Source organism: Argopecten irradians, chromosome 3, assembly GCF_041381155.1.
Source record: "Argopecten irradians isolate NY chromosome 3, Ai_NY, whole genome shotgun sequence".
Classification (NCBI taxonomy): Eukaryota; Metazoa; Mollusca; class Bivalvia; order Pectinida; family Pectinidae; genus Argopecten; species Argopecten irradians.
In genome coordinates, this window is record NC_091136.1 from 636134 (window position 1) to 658865 (window position 22732).

General features: G+C 36.5%; 2 protein-coding genes across 2 annotated transcripts; both read right to left on the reverse strand.

Annotated features, from left to right (window-relative positions):
* Nucleotides 1-1267: 1267 nt before the first annotated feature.
* Nucleotides 1268-21489, reverse strand: LOC138317233 (uncharacterized). The gene is made up of 8 exons (XM_069258785.1): nucleotides 21346-21489; nucleotides 16964-17081; nucleotides 15447-15734; nucleotides 14840-14908; nucleotides 14267-14401; nucleotides 13080-13247; nucleotides 2752-2829; nucleotides 1268-2323 (listed from the first exon to the last, which is right to left on the reverse strand). The coding sequence occupies exons 2-8, from the start codon at nucleotides 17033-17035 to the stop codon at nucleotides 2186-2188; spliced, it is 948 nt and encodes a 315-aa protein (XP_069114886.1). The 5' UTR covers nucleotides 17036-17081; nucleotides 21346-21489; the 3' UTR covers nucleotides 1268-2185.
* Nucleotides 2842-6806, reverse strand: LOC138320131 (uncharacterized). Its single transcript, XM_069263191.1, has 2 exons — nucleotides 5856-6806; nucleotides 2842-5701 (listed from the first exon to the last, which is right to left on the reverse strand). Exons 1-2 carry the CDS (start codon nucleotides 6804-6806, stop codon nucleotides 3692-3694), a joined length of 2961 nt encoding a protein of 986 aa, XP_069119292.1. The 3' UTR covers nucleotides 2842-3691.
* Nucleotides 21490-22732: the final 1243 nt, after the last annotated feature.

Here is a 22732-nt window from a genome sequence, read left to right on the forward strand (position 1 = left end):
CTTTCTTAGTTTTTTCTTGATTTAGAAGAATGTTGAAAAAAAATCCTGTTGTAAATCATGCATATAGACAGGACTAAATCGAAGTCAAGATGAGCGATAATGATTCGTAATATTTCTTTAAAAATCAAATAAATATTAACTATCGCTAGGTGGGTCCCACTTAGTCAAACAAGCCGAAGTTAGCCGACAATGTAACGTCTTTGCCGAGAACGTCATGTGACTACTGTAACTACGTAACGTCTGTCCGAACTCTTCCAAAAAAGGGTCATGAACTTTCCGACTTCCGTTCGGCAATACTCGTAACTTCTATGGCGACCAGTTTAAAATGAAGGCATGTTTACATGTATCGACTTTCAACAACTGCTGTACCAAAGTTATCAAAAAAACATTATGAATATTCTTTAATATATCTTAATTTTAACTACATCTACAAATACTAACAATATCGGAGTCGAATTTAACTTGAATTTTTGTTGATAGTTACGTATAGTGTGGCTTTAAATAACATAAATGTAATAAAATTTTGTTCAAAAAGTGTGTTATAGTGCATGAACCATGATTTTAAAAAAAAACGTGTTTCAATCAGCTTCTATTCAGAGTTGTTAGAGTAACGTCCCTTCGATTTACTTTGTGAGTGGAGCGCGGGGAGGTAACTCATAGATTAGAAATAACGGTTCTTACCGATTTCCTGTCGGGATGCAAATTTAATTCAGTTAATCATTAACTTAATATGGATTGTATAAATATCACGTATTAAAAACAATATTTTTAATAAAAGGGAAAAGGAAAAGAGACATAAGATAAATAATATAAGACAGTGTTTTATCTTGTCGCTGCAGAGTTCCGCTATTTTATCACTATATGCATGTCTGTGTAATATTGTGCAGGAGGGTATGTATATACATGTTACATAACAAAAGACCAACTGATGCAAATAACTTTGTCTATGTATTATGGATTGTTTCCACAAAGGAAAAGATATATTTAAGTAAATATATTATTATTTTCCATTTGGAATTTTAATTTCTTACCGAATAGCTGAAAGAAAATGCAACATATTTAAAATGAACAAATTTTTAACATTATTATGTCAAGTGTAGTGTACAATAACGTATTATATCCTCCGAGACTCAATAAAAAATAAATTTTATTATCTTTTTCAAGTGGACATTTTACAACGAAATGCTTTAAATAATCAACAATGAACGATACAAAAAGAAGCAGATCAGCATGAATTGCAGCAAAAAAAAAAGAAAGAAATTTTCTTTACAAGTGCCATGGGAATAGGCACATTTATTTCAACTTATGGAAGCCTTCTCCAACCAACATGTCAATATTTACAGATGATGACATAATATAAATAATAATACAAAATTTAATAACAAGATATACAATCATATTAACGATGTTGTCGTCCACTTGGCGACATTAAGTTCGATAACCTTTGTTTCGAGATGTATAAAAGGTATATATCAAGTAAGACCAAGGAGGGGCCGCGGTGGCCGAGTGGTTAAGATGTACCGACATATCTCCACCTCTGTGTCGCGAGTTCGAATCCCATGTGGGGCAGTTGCCAGGTACTGGCTGTTGGTCGGTGGTTTTTCTCCGGGTACTCCGGCTTTCCTCCACCAACAAACCTGGCACGCCCTTAAATGACCCTGGCTGTTAATAGGACGTTAAACTAATCAAACAAAAAGACCAAGAAGGTAAAAACCGCTTATACAAATAATGCAGTTTAATACTACGTAATCCCTTTTGTTTTATATTGCGTCTACTAGGAGACACAGGGAACGTTTTGTTATCATGTCGATTTTGTGTAATTTTCATAACGGCCGTACAAAAACCCGTTTTCCTTATTTATTGAATTCTTCTTACGATCTCGAAATTTAAAAAATTATGAATCTCGTGTACTTGATCTTGGGATGATTTATTTGTCATCAGGATTTGGTTTATTCGCTTCCAATTACCGTAGTTTAGTAATGCGATTGCGTATCTATATATCCATTGAGGTAAAGTGAACGTGCTATAAACAAAATGGCGGATATACGGCTGAAATAGGATAGAAAATACTTGCTCGTCCAACACACTTATGAATCTAAAAATGTACAAGTTACAGTCATCTATAGCCACCAATGTAATAGGACGTGGTACTTATATATCAGTTAGAAGGCTATGTGCATCCTTTTCATTCCGGAATTCGTTTTTCCGACAATGGTCTTAGCGTGTTTCGTTTTTCAGGATAGTCTTCTTCTTCCGGTTCCACTGTGATTGACGAATACTTGTTTTCCAGAAGAATCATAACAGCGCCAATAATCAATAAACACTACAAAATAAATTAAAACGTTATAAAAACCATTAATCAGTCAATATCATCCTTAGAAATGGAAGTTTTATGTTTTCGAAATTTTTAATGAAATGCATTCAAAATTTATTCGTATTTAATTTACGCATTATCCACCGAAACATTATGTATTATGCTTATTTCTCGGCAAGGACAAATATTAGATTATTAAAATTACCGTAAATAATCTGGAACGGGTGTGAATTTTACAATGCACTTCGTGTCAATTTCAGTTTGATCTAAACAAAAACCCAATGTGAATCCGGTTAATTTAGGCTATTTTATATGAAAACTATCTTTTTTTTACCTCTTAATTGAAAGAAAGGTCTAGTATTATAAACGACATGTTTATTTTTTCGATTTTATTCGTTTATTTATTTTATCTGTTAAATATTATTTTGATTAGTTACCTGAATGATATAGATCACTGGTAGAATTTGCCCAGAGCTTGAGGACAGAATGGCATCAACAATGGCGTCATAACAGTTCTGTCAATGGAAAACACGTGTGGAAACAATAATGATAAAACCATTTACAGATTATTCATAACTGTCAGGAGAAAAATGATCTAGATAAATACCTAGAATGGGGCGGAGACGAAACAGACGACGTCCAAAGACGATTCCGCTCACCTTATCCCTAGACTAATTTATTTTGGGATCTTTCGTTAGGTATATTGGACGATATTTGTTAGCTGGACTATGAAATGACGACAGAGGCGTTGAGATACATTTAACATTTAATTAGACATAATAACGAAACAATAGGGGGTGTCGAGTTTACACAATAACACTATAATTATACCAACAGTCTATTGCCGCCTGCGCTGTGACCCAATTTCCACATGGTGCACACACAGCCGTCACCACAGTTCCACACGTAGTGCACACACAGCCGTCACCACACAGTTCCACACGTATTGCACCGACATCACAGTTGATACACACGTTCATGACGTTAACTAGGCAACCTCCTTCAGTTCATTTCGAAGACACGTATCATACATACAGTTCATGGTTACATCGCTCCTTGAGCCGTTGTCTCCGACGCGCGTTCCTGTCACTCTCCAACTAACGCTGTCCTCCTTCTGAATTCAGCGCGTTCTCTTTCATCTTCACATCTGGTGAAAAGCGATAACTCCCCAGCGGACACAATATAGGGAGCACAACACCATCTTAACTATGTCCATAGTGGTGTATAGAAAAATCACAACAATTTATTCTGACAACCCCCTATTTCTGAAAATACTTAGCTTTATGTATTTTCATAACACTTAGAATAAATGTATACATACAAAAATCCTACATATCTCTAAGGACATCTATTAGTAGGGAACAGAATATAACAAAACTAATATTGCCTACTGAGATAATCTGCTGCTACATTTTCTGACCCCTTAATTGCCTTAATGCGAAACTTGTAGTTCTGTAGGAACAGAGCCCATCGCATAACTCTACTACTTTCTATTTTGCTCTTTTGGATAAACACCAATGGCCTATGATCTGTATACAGTATAAATTCACAACCGTACAAGTACATTTGGAACTTCTTCATGGCAAACACAATAGCAAGACACTCTCGCTCAATTACTGAATAGTTTCTTTCCCTATCAAGTAGTTTCTTACTTGCGTAGGCGACTGGAAATATACCATCAGTGTGTTCTTGAAGTAAAACACAACCTAAACCAGTATCTGAGGCATCTGATTGCACGATGAAAGTTTTGGAAAGATCTGGCAGCCTTAGAATCGGGGCCTGGGTAAGGAGGTCCTTGAGACACCTGAACGCCTCTTCCTCTTGTGGTCCCCAATCCACTTGATTCGGTCGGCCCTTTTTGGTGAGGTCTGATAGAGGTTTCGCGACATTGGCAAAATTTGGCACAAATTTCCGGTAATACCCGGCGAGTCCAAGGAAAGCTCTGACTTGCTTTTTCGTCTTTGGCTGTTGAGCGTCGCGGATCTTTTCCAACTGATCATCCTCCATGGCGATTGTCCCTTCGCCCACAGTGTGTCCTACAAATCCTAATGTCCTGTAGCCGATCATACACTTGGAAGGCCTAACTGTTAGATTCGCATCCAAAATCCTTATAAAGAGATTCCGTAGATCCTCAATGTGTTCCTTCCAGGTGTGGTTGTGACCAAGTATGTCATCTACGTAGTGGTCGGTGTTCTTGCTGCCGTCCAACATCTTCCTCATCATACGGTTGAATGTGGCTCCTGAGTTAACAAGACCAAATGGTAATTTCCGAAATTGGTAACATCCTTCCGAGGTCGAGAAGGCAGTCATGTGCCTCGAATTATCCTCCACTGGTATCTGCCAGTAACCCTTGCTCAAGTCAAATTTTGAGAAGTAATTGTCCTTGTTGAGTCTTGTCATTATATCCTCAATGTCTCCCATTGGCTCAGGATCAAATCGCGTAATGGCGTTCAACTTACGAAAGTCAATACAAACCCTGTTGGTTTGGTCCTTCTTCTTAACAATGACAATCGGTGCATTGTAAGCCGACGTCGATGGTTCGACTATACCCATTTTCACCATTTTCCTTACTTCTTCTTGAACTTCTTTCCGCTTAGCATAAGGAATGGGATACGGTTTGACTCTTATCGGATCATCACAGGTTGTCTCGATCCGGTGTTCCTGTAAATGTGTCGTTCCAGGTATATCGGTGAAAATATCCTGAAATTCCTCTAGAAGTGCAATCGCTTGTGATTGCTGCTCCTCCGTTAAGTCCTCACTTATCTGGACATCTTTGAAATTCTCTTTCCCGGAGAAGTTTCCAAGCTCTAACAGATTTTCGTCGTCCACTGCTCCGCAATCAACTGCATCCTCCGCCTCAATAACAGCTATCCCTGCTGCTATATCTCCTGCTGACCCTGCTTCATTATTTGTCTCATCTTGTTCTTTGCTGTCCTTTCTTTCAACATAATGCTTTAGCAAGTTCACATGGTACACTTTCACTTTACCACCAGCCTCAACTTTATAGTTCATTTGGTTCACAACTTCCACTATGTTGAATGGCCCCTTCCACTGAAGCAAAAGTTTGTTGTTGTCAGTAGGTAGTAACACCAGTACTTTCTGTCCGACTTCAAGTTGCCGATCCCTAGCTTTCTTGTCGTAGTGGTGTTTGTATGATCCTTGTGATTGGCGTAAGCTCTCACGAGCTATCTTGCAGGTTTCTTCTAACCTGTCTCTAAGGTTGAGAACATACTGGTAAGTATTCCTCGTTTCAGACTTCTCGTTAGCCTCATCTGTCCAGATTCCTTTTAACGCCTGCATGGGCCCCGCGAACTGTTCTCCCATACAAAAGTTCGAACGGTGAGAATCCGGTACTCGCTTGTGGGACTTCCCGGTAAGCGAATAATACTGCAGGGATATATCGGTCCCAATCCTTTGGTCGTTCTTGACACATCTTCTTTAACATGCTCTTCAGAACTCCGTTCATCCTCTCACACCAGCCATTACATTTGGGATTGTAAGGCGTTGTGAATAATTGTTTGACTGACACCAGTCTACACACCTCCTCCATGAGTCCTGAGGTGAACTGTGTCCCTCTGTCACTAAGTATCTCCTTCGGGAAACCAACTCTGCAAAATATTTCCAGGAGCGCTTCTGCTATCCTCTCTGTCTCAATCTTTGGTAATGCCGTAGCCTCAGGGTACCTAGTGGCATAATCCACTACTGTCAGTATGTAACGGTTTTTAGTCTCCGATGCCGGATAAATCGGACCAATCAAATCCACCGCTACCCGTTGGAATGGTTCCTCAATTAATGGCATTTCTCCTAACGGTACCTTGGTCACCCTGCCCTTCGGAGTCGACTTTTGGCATATATCGCAAGATCGACAGTAGCGTGTTACATCGCTGGTCATACCCGGCCAGTAGAAACTTGTTGAAATCCTGTCGATAGTCTTCTGTACACCTAAATGTCCTCCGACAATTGACTCATGTGCGAGTGACATGACTTGCTCTCTATATGTCTGTGGAACAGCAATCTGTCGTATCTCCTCAATCAGTTCTCCTCTCTTCTGTTTGTAGACACGATACAATATGTTGTTCTTTATCTCCATTCGGTACTTATTACCAGGGTTGTCTCCCTTGGTTTTCGCTATCTCTCGCCACCTGTCCAGTGACTTGTCTGCCTTTTGGGCTTTCTCTAGTCCTTCAAGTCCGACAAGCTCAATCTCCTTCACTTGGATGTTTAACGGCCTTATAGCTTGTTTCTCCTTCTTTGCTTCAGCCCTGGTCACTACAGCAGCTGACTTGCATTCCTCTGAACGTGGCCTCCAATCAACATCCGCTGTTAACTTTGCCTCGTCCACATTACCGATCACGAGATCGTAGATTGGATCCTTCATACACATTACTTCCAACTCTCCTACATAGAAAGGGGTATCAACATCAATCTTAGCCAGTCTGAACTTCCGCTCTGTTCCATCAATCAGTATACATGAGAGTTCGCCATCGGTCATCTGGTCAGGCTTTACGAGTGCTTCCCTAACAGCTGCGCTGCTACAACCTGTGTCCCTTAAAACCTGCACCGGGTGATCTCCCACGTATCCAAGCTGAACAGGCATTCCACTGTCTTCCAGTCGTATACGGTATACGTCCCATTATCGCTGTGCTTGAATCTTCCTTACTGTGAATCTCACTCCTAATACAATCATCTGTTACTGCCCTCTCCTTCTGTGTTGATTTACAAAGTGCTGCCTTGTTGGTGTCCTTACTCTGACCACCTTTGTTAGGCCTTGATCCTATCTTGCCTCCATCTGCATGATCTCTCGCGATATGACCTTCACCTCCACAAATGAAACAGAGTCGTGTCATCTGACCTTTCACTTCTGTTGTCTTGTCATTCGCTTTCTGTTGCTGTGAGTTATTATTACGTACTTGTTGGTTCGGCTTACTCGAGTTGTATGTGGCCTTGCTAGACTTCGCAAGATTTCCTCCATGGGCCTCCATATATTGTTCAGCGAGTCGTGTTAACTCCTGAGCATCCTTAGGTGCTCTCTCCTTGAGAAAAAGTGCCATGTCTGACGAACACGCTTGGATAAACTGCTCTCTTATTAGCAGGTCTGTTAATCCCTCAAACGATTTCACAATCTCTGACATTTGAGTCCATCTTGTCAGATATCGAGTTAATCTCGCCACAAACTGAAACGCAGTTTCACCTTTCTCAGGTTTTCCTTCTCTAAACTTCACACAGAATCCTTCCTCTGTTAGCTCATACCTTCTGAGGAGTGCCTTCTTCAACTCGTCATAATCGTTGATCTGTGTCGATGGCATGCTTGAATAGACCTGAAGTCCCTTTCCGGTAAGCAGAGGGCTAAGGCTCACAGCCCAGATATCATTACTCCAATTCTGTGCCATAGCAAACTTCTCAAAACGTTCAAGAAAAGCATCCATGTCATCCTTTTGTTCGTCAAACTTTGGTAGCTTGGGTCGCAATGACATTGACCTTGACTCCTCTGTATGTGACCTTGACCTCTCGTTCCTTTCCTGTTCTGCCTTAAGTCTAGCCGTCTCTACATCATTCTCCATTCTAAGCTTTTCGAGCTGAAACTGTCTATCTCTCTCGGCTTCCTCAAGTTCACGCTTGCGTAACTCCTCCTCCTTTTGTTCCTTCTCATTTTCACGCCTCCTTGCTCTTTCCTCCCGTTCTAAGTACTCCCTTTCCTTGGCTGCCACAAACTGCTGTAATTCAGCTTCTTTATAACCAAGCCTCTCCCCAATACTTAACCACTTTTCGTAATCCATGGTATATTTCCAGTCGCTTACACCATGTAAGTATGGACAATAAACCACAAATAATCACTGTTATGATGATTCTACTCAAAAATATCCAAATTTCACAAATTCTGGAATTTTGAACTCTAATAAACACACACACTTTTGTGCGCTAATCCTAATATGTCTAAAATATCCGTGTATATTACCCGACCTATTCTACCCTGTCTAGAATAACAGTAAATCCACAGTATTTCTATAAATAGACATGTGTACATGTACCCTGACAGTATGATAGCTTAACAATAGCAACCAACCTACACTCTAGTGCAAAATAACAATTGATAATAATATGCCCAACCTATCCTGACTCTCAGAATACAGTACCTGAACCGTTTAACGTTCCCAAATTTGCGTTTTGTTTGCGTTTGTGTTATTTCCGTTAGCAATCGTTAGCGTTAGCAATCGTTTATCGTTAATCGTTAGCGTTTGCGTTAGCAATCGTTAATCGTTAGTTGCGTTTACAATCGTTTGCGTTAGAAATCGTTTGCGTTAATCGTTAGCAGGACCCACTTCCGCTAACGTTAGCCACTAAAAATAGAACCAAATGCCGGTGAGATGCTTTGACGATCCGGATATGATATTACGTTTACCGCTTCGTGTAGAAGCGATTATCATAACATCTATGAAATAAAAAAAATATGAATAAAATGTATTGTATTGCATTTTATATCTCTTTTGGATGCATATATGTTTGTTGTAGTTACTATGATTTCTGCGAAAGCAATTCAAATATTAACGAAACTGTCTTACAGAATATTAATGTCAAAAGCATAATTTTTGAAAGAATCCAGGACAACTGAAAGATTACACAAGAATATAGCTAAAACAGATAATAAAAAATATAAAAATGTTATTACAGACACGCTGCATAATATTCGTCTTGTTATGTTAAATTTTATCAATGTACGAAGAACGCAAAAAAAGACTCGGGAGATTTGTAAATAAATTCGTGAAATTTAAAAATCATAACGAGTTTGAACACGGGGAATAGGTGAGATTTGGCATTTACATGTACATATTTTTAAACACAATTAATTAGTACAGTACTTGTATCTACATATATATATGAAAATGGAATAAAATGATGTAAATGTTTGTAATGTACGAGTATACCTACAACTACATGTAGAACACGTGTAGAGAATTCGAACTGTGCAGGGGTACGTTACATTGTAAGCCTTCACACGTACATGTACTGTACGTGTGTCAAATCAGGCACGGGTATACGTTTAAGCTCATATCAATAAAAACTGGACAGTCACGGGCACCTTCTCACATGTGTTCGTTGTTATTTGTACCTGGAATGTTTTCAATTCCCAGCGTGACGCGCACGGGTATTTTACCTGTACAGGTATATACAGTGTAGGTCACGACTGGTGTTACCTTGTGTCGACCCCCTGTAGCTGGCCACGGGCGGAGTTCACCTGTAATTAACACCTTCTTGGGAGGGAGATTAACTTTATACCCAACTTACCTGTGCCCCGTACAAAAATGTACACTGTGACAGTACATTTCACGGACATATATATACTGTCGTATTTCAAAGTTTTGATGTGTGCAATATGCTTTCCAATAGATTACGTTGGAATGAATTAGCTTACACTTGTACATTGTATGAATAATTAATTTGTTTAAACTGTAAATTGAAGAGCTGCTTGATGTGAAATGTGATCAAATAACTATATTTCTTACGCCAGTTACAAATATACGTAGAAAATTGTCGCAATGCAATTTTACAGTTATCTTCAGTGTACATACATGTATGCATGTGCATCACTATCTTCATCGTTGTTGTCATCAATGATTATGCATAATTTGACTTAATTTGAATATAACTAAATGGAAGTGAAATATTTTCGTTCTTTATATCTTTATTATATGCATGAACTATAAAATGAGAGAGAACTGCAAATGGCGAAACACGAATTCAAATGTTCAATCTTTATTACAGTAGCTGTGGCGTGTGTACGTGCATTTGTAAATGTACATGTGCGACCCTAAAATCGATGCCTAGTCAATTGTAAGCAATGAGCTTTTATGAATGCACACCCTAGTTATATACAGTGTGTAATCCGTTATGAAACAAATATTCCGAGAATACAATTTTCCATGATAAGCGGAAGAGCCTTTCGACAATCTGAAAAAACCCTGAAACTTGTGATTGATGCGGGAAACACTATAAGTTGTTAATTATTACCATTGTTGAATTATGAAATATCGATAATATAAATCAAACATATATAGATGGAAATTTGATTTACAGCATTTTAAATGTGTGAAAATGTTTCCATTTAAAGTACATGTACCAGTATACGCCTGATCGCTTCACTAAGTTATGACATTGTGACGGTAATATTATCAATAAAGTGTTGTTGTAACAATTTGTTTGTTATTTCTTAAAATGTCGGACAAATATGACACTTAGAATAACACAATTCTCTCTTAATACATACGGTTGTACAAGTAACTTGTAAACGTACATGTGAAGTGGAAACTTCGTATCGAGGACAGTCGTGTTTGACTTCATTGTGTGATTATCACTAAAGAGATGCTGTAACAATTTGTTATTTCTTAAAATACCGGGTAAATATGACACTTTAGAATAATACCATTCTTTCTCCACACATACAGTTGCACGACATGTCATTCATTTTGTAAACGTACATTTTGTACATGGAAACTTTGCATCGAGTACTGTCGTCTTTGACTTCATCGTGTCCATATAGTTTTCATAGGCAAATGTTTATATGATATACAGAAACTTTAATCCCGAACATACTCCAGTTTTTCTTTTACTTTCGTTTGTATTTCAAAACATCAAGATCCGTAATTCATTTACCGTCAAGCCGTGTCCGTGATTATAACAATGGTATTTCCGGTTTATCATAGCCGATCGTTTTGCGTTTTGCGTTAATCGTTAGCCGGTATTGCCTTAATCGTTTATCGTTAATCGTTAGCGTTAGCAATCGTTAGCGTTAGCTAACGGATGATTTTTTTGCGTTGCGTTTGCGTTAGGCTGGGAACGTTAAACGGTTCAGGTACTGTAATAGCATAATAAATATTATACAATCCGACCTATTTTGACACTCTCTAATGGTTCTCTAATGCTATCAGCTAGTCTACAGCTACTACTGAGGGTTAATGTCTAACTTCCGGTAGAGAGGTGACATGATACGCCGACTATCTACTCCTATACAAATATATCACACCATATATTCTAATGCATAGGTATATGAACATACAACACCTGTAGTCACTTTCATAGTCCAACAATTTACCCATGAAAAATATCCCGGAACGAGCCCCCAAGTTGTCAGGAGAAAAATGATCTAGATAAATACCTAGAATGGGGCGGAGACGAAACAGACGACGTCCAAAGACGATTCCGCTCACCTTATCCCTAGACTAATTTATTTTGGGATCTTTCGTTAGGTATATCGGACGATATTCGTTAGCTGGACTATGAAATGACGACAGAGGCGTTGAGATACATTTAACATTTAATTAGACATAATAACGAAACAATAGGGGGTGTCGAGTTTACACAATAACACTATAATTATACCAACAGTCTATTGCCGCCCGCGCTGTGACCCAATTTCCACACGGTGCACACACAGCCGTCACCACAGTTCCACACGTATTGCACCGACATCACAGTTGATACATACGTTCATGACGTTAACTAGGCAACCTCCTTCAGTTCATTTCGAAGACACGTATCATACATACAGTTCATGGTTACACCGCTCCTTGAGCCGTTGTCTCCGACGCGCGTTCCTGTCACTCTCCAACTAACGCTGTCCTCCTTCTGAAGTCAGCGCGTTCTCTTTCATCTTCACATCCGGTGAAGGGCGATAACTCCCCAGCGGACACAATATAGGAAGCACAACACCATCTTAACTATGTCCATAGTGGTGTATAGAAAAATCACAACAATTTATTCTGACAATAACTGGATATTTAACTAGCTCTCTCGATGGGTTTAAATAAAGGAAGATCATTGTTTCTATAAACGTGTTTCAGTTCAGAATAATATTGCTAGTTACACGCAAAAACAAATAATTTGTGCCATCTCAGTTTCGTAACATTGAGCAAAGTGACCGAAGCTACGTTTGCTGTACTCAAAAGGAATAATAATGGAAACAATAATTGTTGCTAATGTCATTTATTAATGACTTCTCCAATATTCAAATTGTGTTATTGATAACCCAGGGGTTTCCCTCTGTGAAAGGTTTTGGGGGTCCCAGTGGACTCGGAAGTTATGCATTTGAGAGTCTCTTTTCTCAGCTTCACAGATTTCTCATTTCTGTTATGAATTTATACACTTACATTGAAAATCAATTATCATTTGTCATATTTTAACTATTAAAGTCTGTTTGCTAAATACCTGTTGTTTATATGTTAACCATTTGTTTAATGAACAAATGTAAATCAGTGTTGTGTTGTAAAAACCACAACAAAATCATAAAATGTTGATGATTCAATAGATTCACTGTATTAACTTTAAAACAAGATAAGCAAACCGTAATTATGTCTTTCAAAAATACTAATATTACAAATAAATGTAAGCCAAAGTCATTGTGGTGTTTAATCACATATAATATTAAGTACAGATATTAATGTGGTCATCACTCTTATTGTTGGACCGGCCGCTATACTAGTTTACATTATGGTTAAAGTTCATTAAATGTATTTCCTGTATTCACAATATATATGGCATCGTTCAAACACATATTCACATATCAAATAAGTGTTCAAAATGACTTTTAGCAGATATCTTACGGAAAGTTTTGCAGGGTGCAGGAAATGTTCCTTAGATGATAATATCATCGTAGTCCTCATTAACTGAAAACGTTATTTTCAAAAACAAATGACATAAAAAGTAGCTGTTGTCAGAACAGGAGCTGATTAAGGTATTCATGAAAGAGACTCATTACAAAAATATATTTTACCGATTTTTCTGAGGATTGAACATTTCCGGGCCAGCAGGAACCGTTAAGGTGTAACTTCAGCAGATCCATATCACAACAGATGATATTTCCCGCTACCCTGATCGGTTTGTTGAGATTGTCAGTGAGAGTTTTGTACTCAGTCCACCCATAAACACCACAACAGTCGTACTGAAAGAAATAAAAAAGCGTTCATAGTGTCAGCCGTGAACTTTTGCTATGACGTCGATTGAAGTCAATCTAGAAACGCACTTGAATGAAATTTGACGATGACTTATATTTCAACAAATTTTATTGACAGGTGTTATACAAACGAATCAAATTACCAGACAGACCTAAATAAATTCTTTCCATTTGAAATGGGTTGACAGCAGACGAAATGAAAATTTCATGACAAAGGTCATGCATTGCGTAAAAATGAAATATCAAAAAGTGCACAACGAATTCCAAACATTTGAATGAAGTAATATTGATTATGAAAGACATGTTTCATGTCAATAATGTTGCTTGCGAGTTCGATGCTGTTTCTTTCAAATTCAATAGCAAAATAGAAACAATTTTTACAAAGACAAATTGTCAAATGGATTAGACATCAGGCATTGATTATAGAAGTTTTCTCCCTAAAACATGTTCCCATACAATCAGTAGTTCTATGCAACCTCTCAAACTTAAAAATCCGGTGATGACCCTTGGAAACAAGAGTCATATGTGCAAAGACATTATTTTGCACTATTGTTGCAATGCACTTTTAAACATGCCACATGCAGGTACTAGATTGTGCCGCTGAAATATGCCGACTATTATGAATGGACTAGAAAGTACTACATAGGAATGGCTTATTGCTCTGTATATATTGCTGGACCTTTAAATATTCTAGAAAGATAAGAACAATTGTCTAAAAGAACAATATTCAGGGGCTCGTTTAGACAAGACTATCAAAACCGTCACCATTGACATAAGGATGAGTGGTCTTGAAATGTTTATAGACCATCTTTAGTTTAGACAAGGCGTGGTTTTTGATGTTGTAGTATGTTTTTGTTGTAGCTTGGTGTAATAGTAGAATTATTGCCATTTTAATTTAAACGCTTGCTGCCTGAGACAAAGAACAAGAACAGGCTACCATGGATATGCAAGAAAGGGAAATTATTGTATGCGTTTCGGACACCATCAATAGACAAGAAAAGGATTACCTTAAGCATTAGGAAGGACCATCCAATACTGTTGTCATCTGTCTCGTATACGCCTCCATAATTCTTAAACGAACTGTACATTGATGCCTGAATGGACGTCTTCAATGGTATCTTGTCGTTCATAGTATCGCCAAGCTGTAATTAGCATCATAGTTTATCATCAGTATAATCTTGTGGATGAAAAAACGATTAAAATTTCATTTTATCTGGTAGATCATTCAGCGACAAATAGTCTAATCAGTGCACGCAAGCATAAATTAACATTATCTAACATTACGGATTAACAAATCAAATTGTATCAATACTATAAACTACAGTAAATGCATTGAGTTAGATATAAGAAAAACAACTCTTGATGTAGCTAGAGTGTCTGTGACACATGTTTTCATCTCCTTCCATATTATTCTGTATGGATATGCATGTGTCAACAATTTTTTTTTTAATTAATGATAAATACTTAGTGTTATACATTAAAAGCAATGCATTATGGTTAATTAATGGCGCCTGTATATATTGCAATGTGATAGAATTGTTTTATTCAAAAGGGGGACAAATGATGTAAACGATTCCTACCGAACTGTCTGTGAGCATGCCGTAAAAGATGAGCTCAATTAACAGTAAGATAACCATGAAGCCGCCATACTGAAAGAGAAAGACAATATGCATTTTGTTAAAGACAATCGCCATCCAGCAATAGGAAATTCGATTATCAACAAACAAATAAACATGTAGTTTGGACACTCGCCATCTTAAAACAGGAAATTCAGTATTTATTGCCTTATCAAGCAACCTTCTGCAACTCATACTCGATATTACTCCAGGGTTACTATCACTGATGTTATTCCCATCCCTGGTCTATCACTTGGTTAAACTGTGGACAGTTCTGGAGAAAACCCCTGACCAATCACCGGCCTGTAGTGACTTCATTTAAAGTTTTCAAAGAGATCGATACTCAACGCAGTCACCCACAGTGTACCATATACAATTCCTTTGATGTGCATCGAAATATCAAATTACTTGCGCTTTCTGTTGCATCCAGCTTTACTTTAAGATAGCCCATGGGTGGATATAACGTCAGTGATATTAACCCATGGAGTATCAATGATGTCTGACACTGGATGGACGTTTTACAGTATACGATTTTCATGGTGATTCCCATAATTATGTGTTCCATACTCACCAACAATAAGCCCCCGCTGCTTTTCTTCGCCCCCATGATGAGGCCTATCATAGATATTATCAACATAAGACCTCCTCCGATCCACATCGCCATGAAGAAAGTGCTAAATATATCAGCGTCCCGGATATGCCAGGCGCTGATGGGCCCGGTGTTTATGACAGGGGTGTACCTGGATACGATCGAGACAAGAAGGTCCTTCTCAGTCCGCTCATAGTTGTTACCAAGGTCATTATCATCTGGACTCACGTGCAAGTCACTCGCTAACCCGATCAGGAACAACCCGAAAATCTGAAATTATAATAACCCGAATAACATAATCTAAAATTTGGACATTGATGTGCATTGCAAGCTAACTGGATAGTGTTCAAGAAAGGAGATGATTGATCAGCGATATACAATGACATGAACAACAAACGAAATGCTTCCTTAAAAGTGTTATAACTATCTTTTTATTTGTTTTCATACTATATCCGATTTTCTGATTGGCAAATCCTTTTTCATCATATACTTTGAAGAAAAGATCCGAGAAAGGCGCGAAAAACCGACGTTATCATGACGTCACAATAAAGCCGTCGACGTTGCGTATTGATTTATAAAAAACAATCCATTGGAAAATCAATGGAATCGTACATATTTTATATTATTAAACAGTCTGAAAAATTAACTATAAGCATTGATGTAACTATTTTTAACTTCAGCGGGTTAGGAAATAAATTGTGTTTGCTAGCTTTTGTGAGAATCCACTAGAACTACGCGGATTCACACAGTTTGCAAATAAAATTTTATCACAGATATTATCAACAAATTCTTACCATTTGTTTAATGGTAACCATGACAATTATTGAAATCAAACACATCAAGTACAACCATACCATTATGAAATGTTTCGAGGCAAAAAGCACCAAATAAGGTTAATATTCTAAAATATTTAAGCATTGATGTCACTATTTTTTAAATTCATTTAAGCATTGAAGTCACTATTTCTTAATTTCATCGAGGTATGAAAGAAATTCACACAGTTTGCAAACAAAATTTATTTCATACCCCAATGAAAATAAAAAAAAAATGGTAACTTCGATGCTTATAATGAATTTTCCAGGCTACTTTATAAAATGAACTACGTCTATACGTACGATTCCATTGATTTTTTCCAAGGGATTATTTTTTCCAAATCAATACGCAACGTCAATTTTTCTATTGTGACGTCACGATAACGCCGGGTTGCCGCACCATTCTCGGATTGTTTTTTCATCGTGGAATGAAAAAAATGAATAGGCCACTCAGGAAGTCAGAAACGAAGAGAGAAACGAGGATTCACACAGTTTGCAAATAAAATTTGATGTGCTTGATTTCAATAATTGTCATGGTTACCATTAAACACCGCCGAGTACTCTAAAATTCCCTTCCTTTAATTTGCTAAATATTAGTACCTATATTACACCTTCGACGTATACGCATAGGCAACATTTAAAGCAATATTGACTGAGCAAAACCCTTTATTTTTATTTTACACCTACCAATCCAGCAGCATTGAAAACGACCAGAACAATACGTGAAATTCCTCCGCAAACGCCGAGAAAGGACGCCATGGTCGCTACTAAAAGTCCAATACCGTCTTACATAGTTCTTGTTAACCTTAAAAAAGAAAAGTCAGTTAGAAAATATTGATAACGATATTTGGTTCTATTTGCTGTCAAAATATTTGGCAAACTTGGCATACGCAGTTTGAAAAAAAAATATGACAAGTGTGAAAAATATTTCGCAAATTCATAACGTTTCTTCATTTCCTCCTTCACTGTAAACTGAAGTCGTAAAGTAGTGTTGTCATATTAGACTATTTTTTTTATAATTTGATTATTTTTTTCCAATCAATTTTATGAATACATGAACATATATTGACATGCAAACTCACTCACTGTCATTCCCCAATCAATATTATAAGTACTTTGAGTTATATTCACATGTAAACTCACTCGCTCACTATCATTCGTCATTATCTTTATAGCAATATATATACGTATACATACATACTTGGTACACAACATATACACCTTCTCACACACCATCACACACTTGCACACCATCTCGCACACCTACATACACATATTAACTAATAGACATGTGATACAAATACAGACAGAAAGACATACAATAGAGACAGGCACAGAGACATAGATAGACAAAAAGATAAAAAAAAGATAGAGAAAAAGAGAGAGAAGGGGGATTGATTTGATTTAAACATAGTTTATTTGTAAATTCATACACAAAAAGGATTGGGCACAAGTTCACAAACTTATATTAAGCCCGCTCCAATTATTATCTATTATATACAACAACAAACGGATGACCTTAACTATATACAAATATATATACAGAGAGAGAGGGGGGGGGGGAGGAGAGACTTATTAGCATACACAACATATATATATATATATATATATATATATATATATTTAATATAGTAGATGGTCCATCCCGGCTCAGGTGACAATCAAGGGGGATGGAATAATGATTATCATTACAGACTACTAAAATTTAAGTAAAAAAGCAAATGTTTTTTCAAAGCCTAGGAGACAAAATATGTCAAAATATATGAGAGAGAGAAACAGAGAGGAGAAAGAAAATAAATTAATTATACATTAATTATAGCAAAACAAGTTTTTCCCGTTTTTGCCATTCCTTTTGAAATTTCTCTACATAAGCATTACCTTTGTTATAAGCCAAACATTTTTGAACATTATGATAGTCTTGAATAGCATTAAAGGGACAATTCAATCTTAGAGAACATTAAGATTTGTACATATATCGGGGGAAAAACCAGTTCTAATGGAAATTAGATCAGTGATATGCCTGAGAAGCCCATCAAACTCGCTCGCTGTCCGCCATTACACATTGTGGTCGAACTTCTTGTATGCCGAACCTTGTCCTTTGCTCGTAGAGTAATGCAACTTTTGTCTAGAACTGCTCAAATCGCTCTGACAGTAGTGGTTTACATTATTAGGTGAATTGTCTTGCCTAAAAATCATTTTATTACCTCCTTAGTGGTTATGTAGTTCATTTGTTTAACATGCGTGACTTTGGCTCGGATATGAGTACAGAGTACATACTGTACCTTCTGAATCGTATTGATCAACGATTTGTAATTACAACGGTATCAATTAAAATACTTAACAATGACGTGGAATTTGTCAAGATATTGAGTTAAATGTTTCATATGAAATGTAGAACAATACATTTATGCCATATTTTGCTTCTTGGTTTAAAAGTAAAAGAATTAGCCTGAGCGAATTGTCCCTTTAAGAGCATCGGTGATGTTGTTATCTTCGGAAGTAATGTCATTACATGCACATTGCTATTGCTTTAATTATTTCATATTAAGAAATTATCTTGTTTTGCTATAATCTGAAATTGGTCAATTTATTGAATTACTTATAATTAAGATTTTACTTTTGTTAATCTTCCCGTCGGCTCCTTTCACGCAAAGCATATATTATGTACTCTACCGTAAAATAATTATTTTCCCCCATTTAATGAGTATTTCCCCAAAACAATAGAATTGTTAATTCAATATTGTAATCAGTTTATTATTTAGAAAATAACTTGTATTCGAACTACTACAATGTAAATTATGATTTATTAATTTCGATTGTATGTTTTGAATTATGAAACATCATTACCAATAAACCTCTGAACCTTATTGATGGCTTGACTATTATTACAGAAACAACTACACATATATAGACCAACTACAACCGAACAACAAACCACAAAAAAACTACATAAAATATTACTCAAATCAAAAATTGAACTCCATTTCTTTTGTCCTGATGGTACGATATTGGTTTTTATAAGACTATTATAAAACACTTTGGAACCTTTAGATTTGCTAAACATTTGCTCATAATATAATGGAATAAATGGACAGGGTATTTCTGTTTTAGGAAAACCTGGATTGCGATTGAATTGTTTTACTGCTGATATAACACTGTGATACTGAAGGAAGTTAGTCTCTATGTGATATTTTTGAGTAAATTATTCAATAGTTTAAAATCTACCAGAATCATAGTCTCTTATTAAGTCCTTTATATTTATAACTCACTTTTTATACCAGTCTTTAATGAAAATTGACATTCTATCAATAATAATTTTGTCATTATTCCATAGTTCGGTTCCTGATCATTCAAATCCCATTCTTTAGCCAAATACATGTTTTGAGTCTTTCAAAACATCTAAAAAAACTTGTTTTTACATTTCAGTTCACATTTTTATACAGTCTGAACCAGTTTGAATCAAAGTCATATTAGAATATTGACTTTAAATGAACAAAATCTTTGTATTAGGTTAGCTCAGATCGTACTTGACTGTGTTAACACATTTTGTAAATATTTCCATATCATCTTATCATTATTATCATAATAAGAAGCTTGAGTTTGAAAATCAAATTAACGAAACCTACATGTAATGTAACAGGTACGAACAAATGCTTTAAGCGGTTCGGTAGAGTAAGCGCTCTCAGCCTTACCAGAGACCGCTTTGTAAATCTAGGTCATATCTCAATAAATCTTCGTCACGGTACATGTATATACACGCACGCGCACGACCTTGCGCGTACGGACATGGAAAAAAGATATCGGTGTATCTATTGACTACGATCTAACTTTTGATTATCGTATAAGCGAAAAGATCAAGAAGGCCAATCAGATTTTCGGTATATTCCGAAGAACTTTTAATTCTATGAATACAAAACCATTCATTCCGCTGTAAAAAAAATCTGGTGAGATCGTAACTAGACTATGCAAGCTCGGTTTGGGCTCCATACAAGATCAGGGACATAGATAGTCTCGAAGCGGTATAGCGAAGAGCAACTAAAAGCTTTCCAGGATTGCATAATTTAGCATATACAGAAAGACTCAAAATTCTAAACCTCCCAACGCTATCATACCGAAGGATTAGAGGGGATTTGGTTGGGTTATATAAAATAACAAACGGAATCTAAAATGAAGAGGCATGCTCATTTTTAAAATTGTGGGATAATGTTGCAATAAGACAAAGTAGAAAAGAGAACACAAGAACGATATTTCCAGAGCAATCGAGAACACTACCACGAAGGAACACTTTTGCTATGAGAACAGTAAAGCTATGGAACAGTCTTGCTGTGGAAGTTGTATCGGCTCCAAACATTAGCTGTTTTAAAATAGACCAGATAAAAAGTGGAAAAATCACGATATTAAGTGATTTAACTACAAGTCTTCTATAACCGGAATATGATATAATTAATAACTAATACTTTGAGTCCGGTGAAGAGGAACTATTAGTAGTCCCTGTACTGGAAATCTTCTATATCTATATCTATACAGGTTAAATGAAATTTATGTGACGACAACGGAGTATAAATGAACATACTGTAATTTGCATGAATGAACAAAATTGTTGAACTTCCCAAATATACTTCAAATACATGCAACCACTACAGATAGAAACTTTCACTTACCGTTATTAAGTCTAATAAATAATTCTGAGATAGAAATGCACTATAAAATTCTTATATTTTTATTTTAACGATAATGACTGTTTTATCACTTTTAAAAGCCAAAAGACAAAAAATTACTAATATTTTTAAATGGCTATTCATATAACCCTTAATGTGTATATATGGAGTTATGGGTTTGATAAAATTGAAAGAAATTGACTTATCAGGTAACATAATGCTGATATGACTAACGGTACTATTTTTACCGACTTCTTCTTGATACAATTCAAAATGGCGGAGAAACATATAAACGCACATCTACGTTTAATTGTATAACAGTAAACAAATTTAGTGGTTTGTTTACGATATAACCAAATGTTGGTAAACTATGCCATTTTTGGAGATTGAAAATACATTTATCATACGTACCTTGCTAGAATCATGAGCATTCAGTTATTATACTACTAGTGATATTCCGTAAACGCCATTACCAAATGTATGTATGCGTGTTGTTTTAAAATAGGTTGAACGGGACATAATGTGTATTCATTACGCCTATTGTTCTTCAATAGAGACAGACAATTGCCTAATGTTTAGCTATAGTTGTGCGTACGGATTTAATTTGTGACTGCGAGAAACAATACGCAACAAAATAAAAAGGATCTTTGATAATCCACAAGATATTGGGCAAACGTCCAGGTAATGTTACAGTGTCACATACAGTACAAATATGCGTGTGTCGTAATTTACGGGCCGGGATCTGGCACATGGCGATTTGCAGACTTAAAAAATAATAATCTGACAGCATGTCTTGGTAATAATGTATTATTAGTAAAAATTAACAATTTAAGACATCTAGATCTATTATAATATTTTTATCAAAACAAAATGCGTGTGCCTGTGATCTGGCATAGTGCATGAGGACAATGAAAAGCAGTTTTTGGAGCTACATGTACATTATTAAATGTAGATCTATGTGCTGTACAGTCTAAACATGAAATTCATTTAACGTCATATTGATTTGTACTACTTAGTTTCTGCCAAATATTACGTATGCTCTATGATTAGGGTCAGTAATTTTATAAAATGAATTTGACTCTTTAATTGAGTTATCTAAGGCATGGAACCTTTCCATTCTAGAGGATCAATGGCACGTGCGTACACGTACATATCTACGTGATTATTTTAATAAATGGGTTCTATACAACATTGAACGGATAACTTATTTTGTAAGAAATAATTTATCTTTCCATTGAGTGCTTGATGAACAAAATTGGCCAAGTATTGACGAAGTTATGGCTTGATGAATCGGGAAATTTACGAAAATATGCTAGGTAGACATTTCCCTGTCCGGTCGAAATGTCGTCTCGGCTCTAATGGGTACCTCAAAAACCAAGCCAAAATCACAAAATCTACGCTTGTGGCGCTAAACACTACCATAACTGTGTTCATCCACAATCTCCTTTGGAGGTGTCATGGCCCGTACTTTGTTGAAACTCCATTTAAACATCGTGTAGCTCACTTACTTTAACCGTCACCGCCATGTTCATCTGTTCTTCGGAACGCTTCTCGAGTTTACCGACAAGCACAACATAACATAATTTGCATAATGTAGTCACGATATGTAAAGTCGAGAAGCGTTCCGAGAGAAAAATGAACATGGCGGTGACGGTTAAAGTACGTGAGCTACACGATCTTTAAATGGAGTTTCAGCAGAGTACGGGCCATGACACCTCCATAGGAGATTGTGGATGAACACAGTTATGGGTAGTGTTTAGCGCCACAAGCGTAGATTTTGTGATTTTGGCTTGGTTTT

Coding starts and splice junctions, on each gene's coding strand:
- LOC138320131 (XM_069263191.1), bottom strand. CDS start 6,806: ATGACCGATGGCGAACTCTCATGTATACTGATTGATGGAACAGAGCGG. Junction 5,702..5,855: donor CCTCAGGACTCATGGAGGAG/GTGTGTAGACTG, acceptor ATATCCCTGCAG/TATTATTCGCTTACCGGGAA.
- LOC138317233 (XM_069258785.1), bottom strand. CDS start 17,035: ATGGCGTCCTTTCTCGGCGTTTGCGGAGGAATTTCACGTATTGTTCTG. Junction 14,402..14,839: donor GCATGCTCACAGACAGTTCG/GTAGGAATCGTT, acceptor TGCTAATTACAG/CTTGGCGATACTATGAACGA. Junction 2,830..13,079: donor TTCAATCCTCAGAAAAATCG/GTAAAATATATT, acceptor TTCCATTGACAG/AACTGTTATGACGCCATTGT.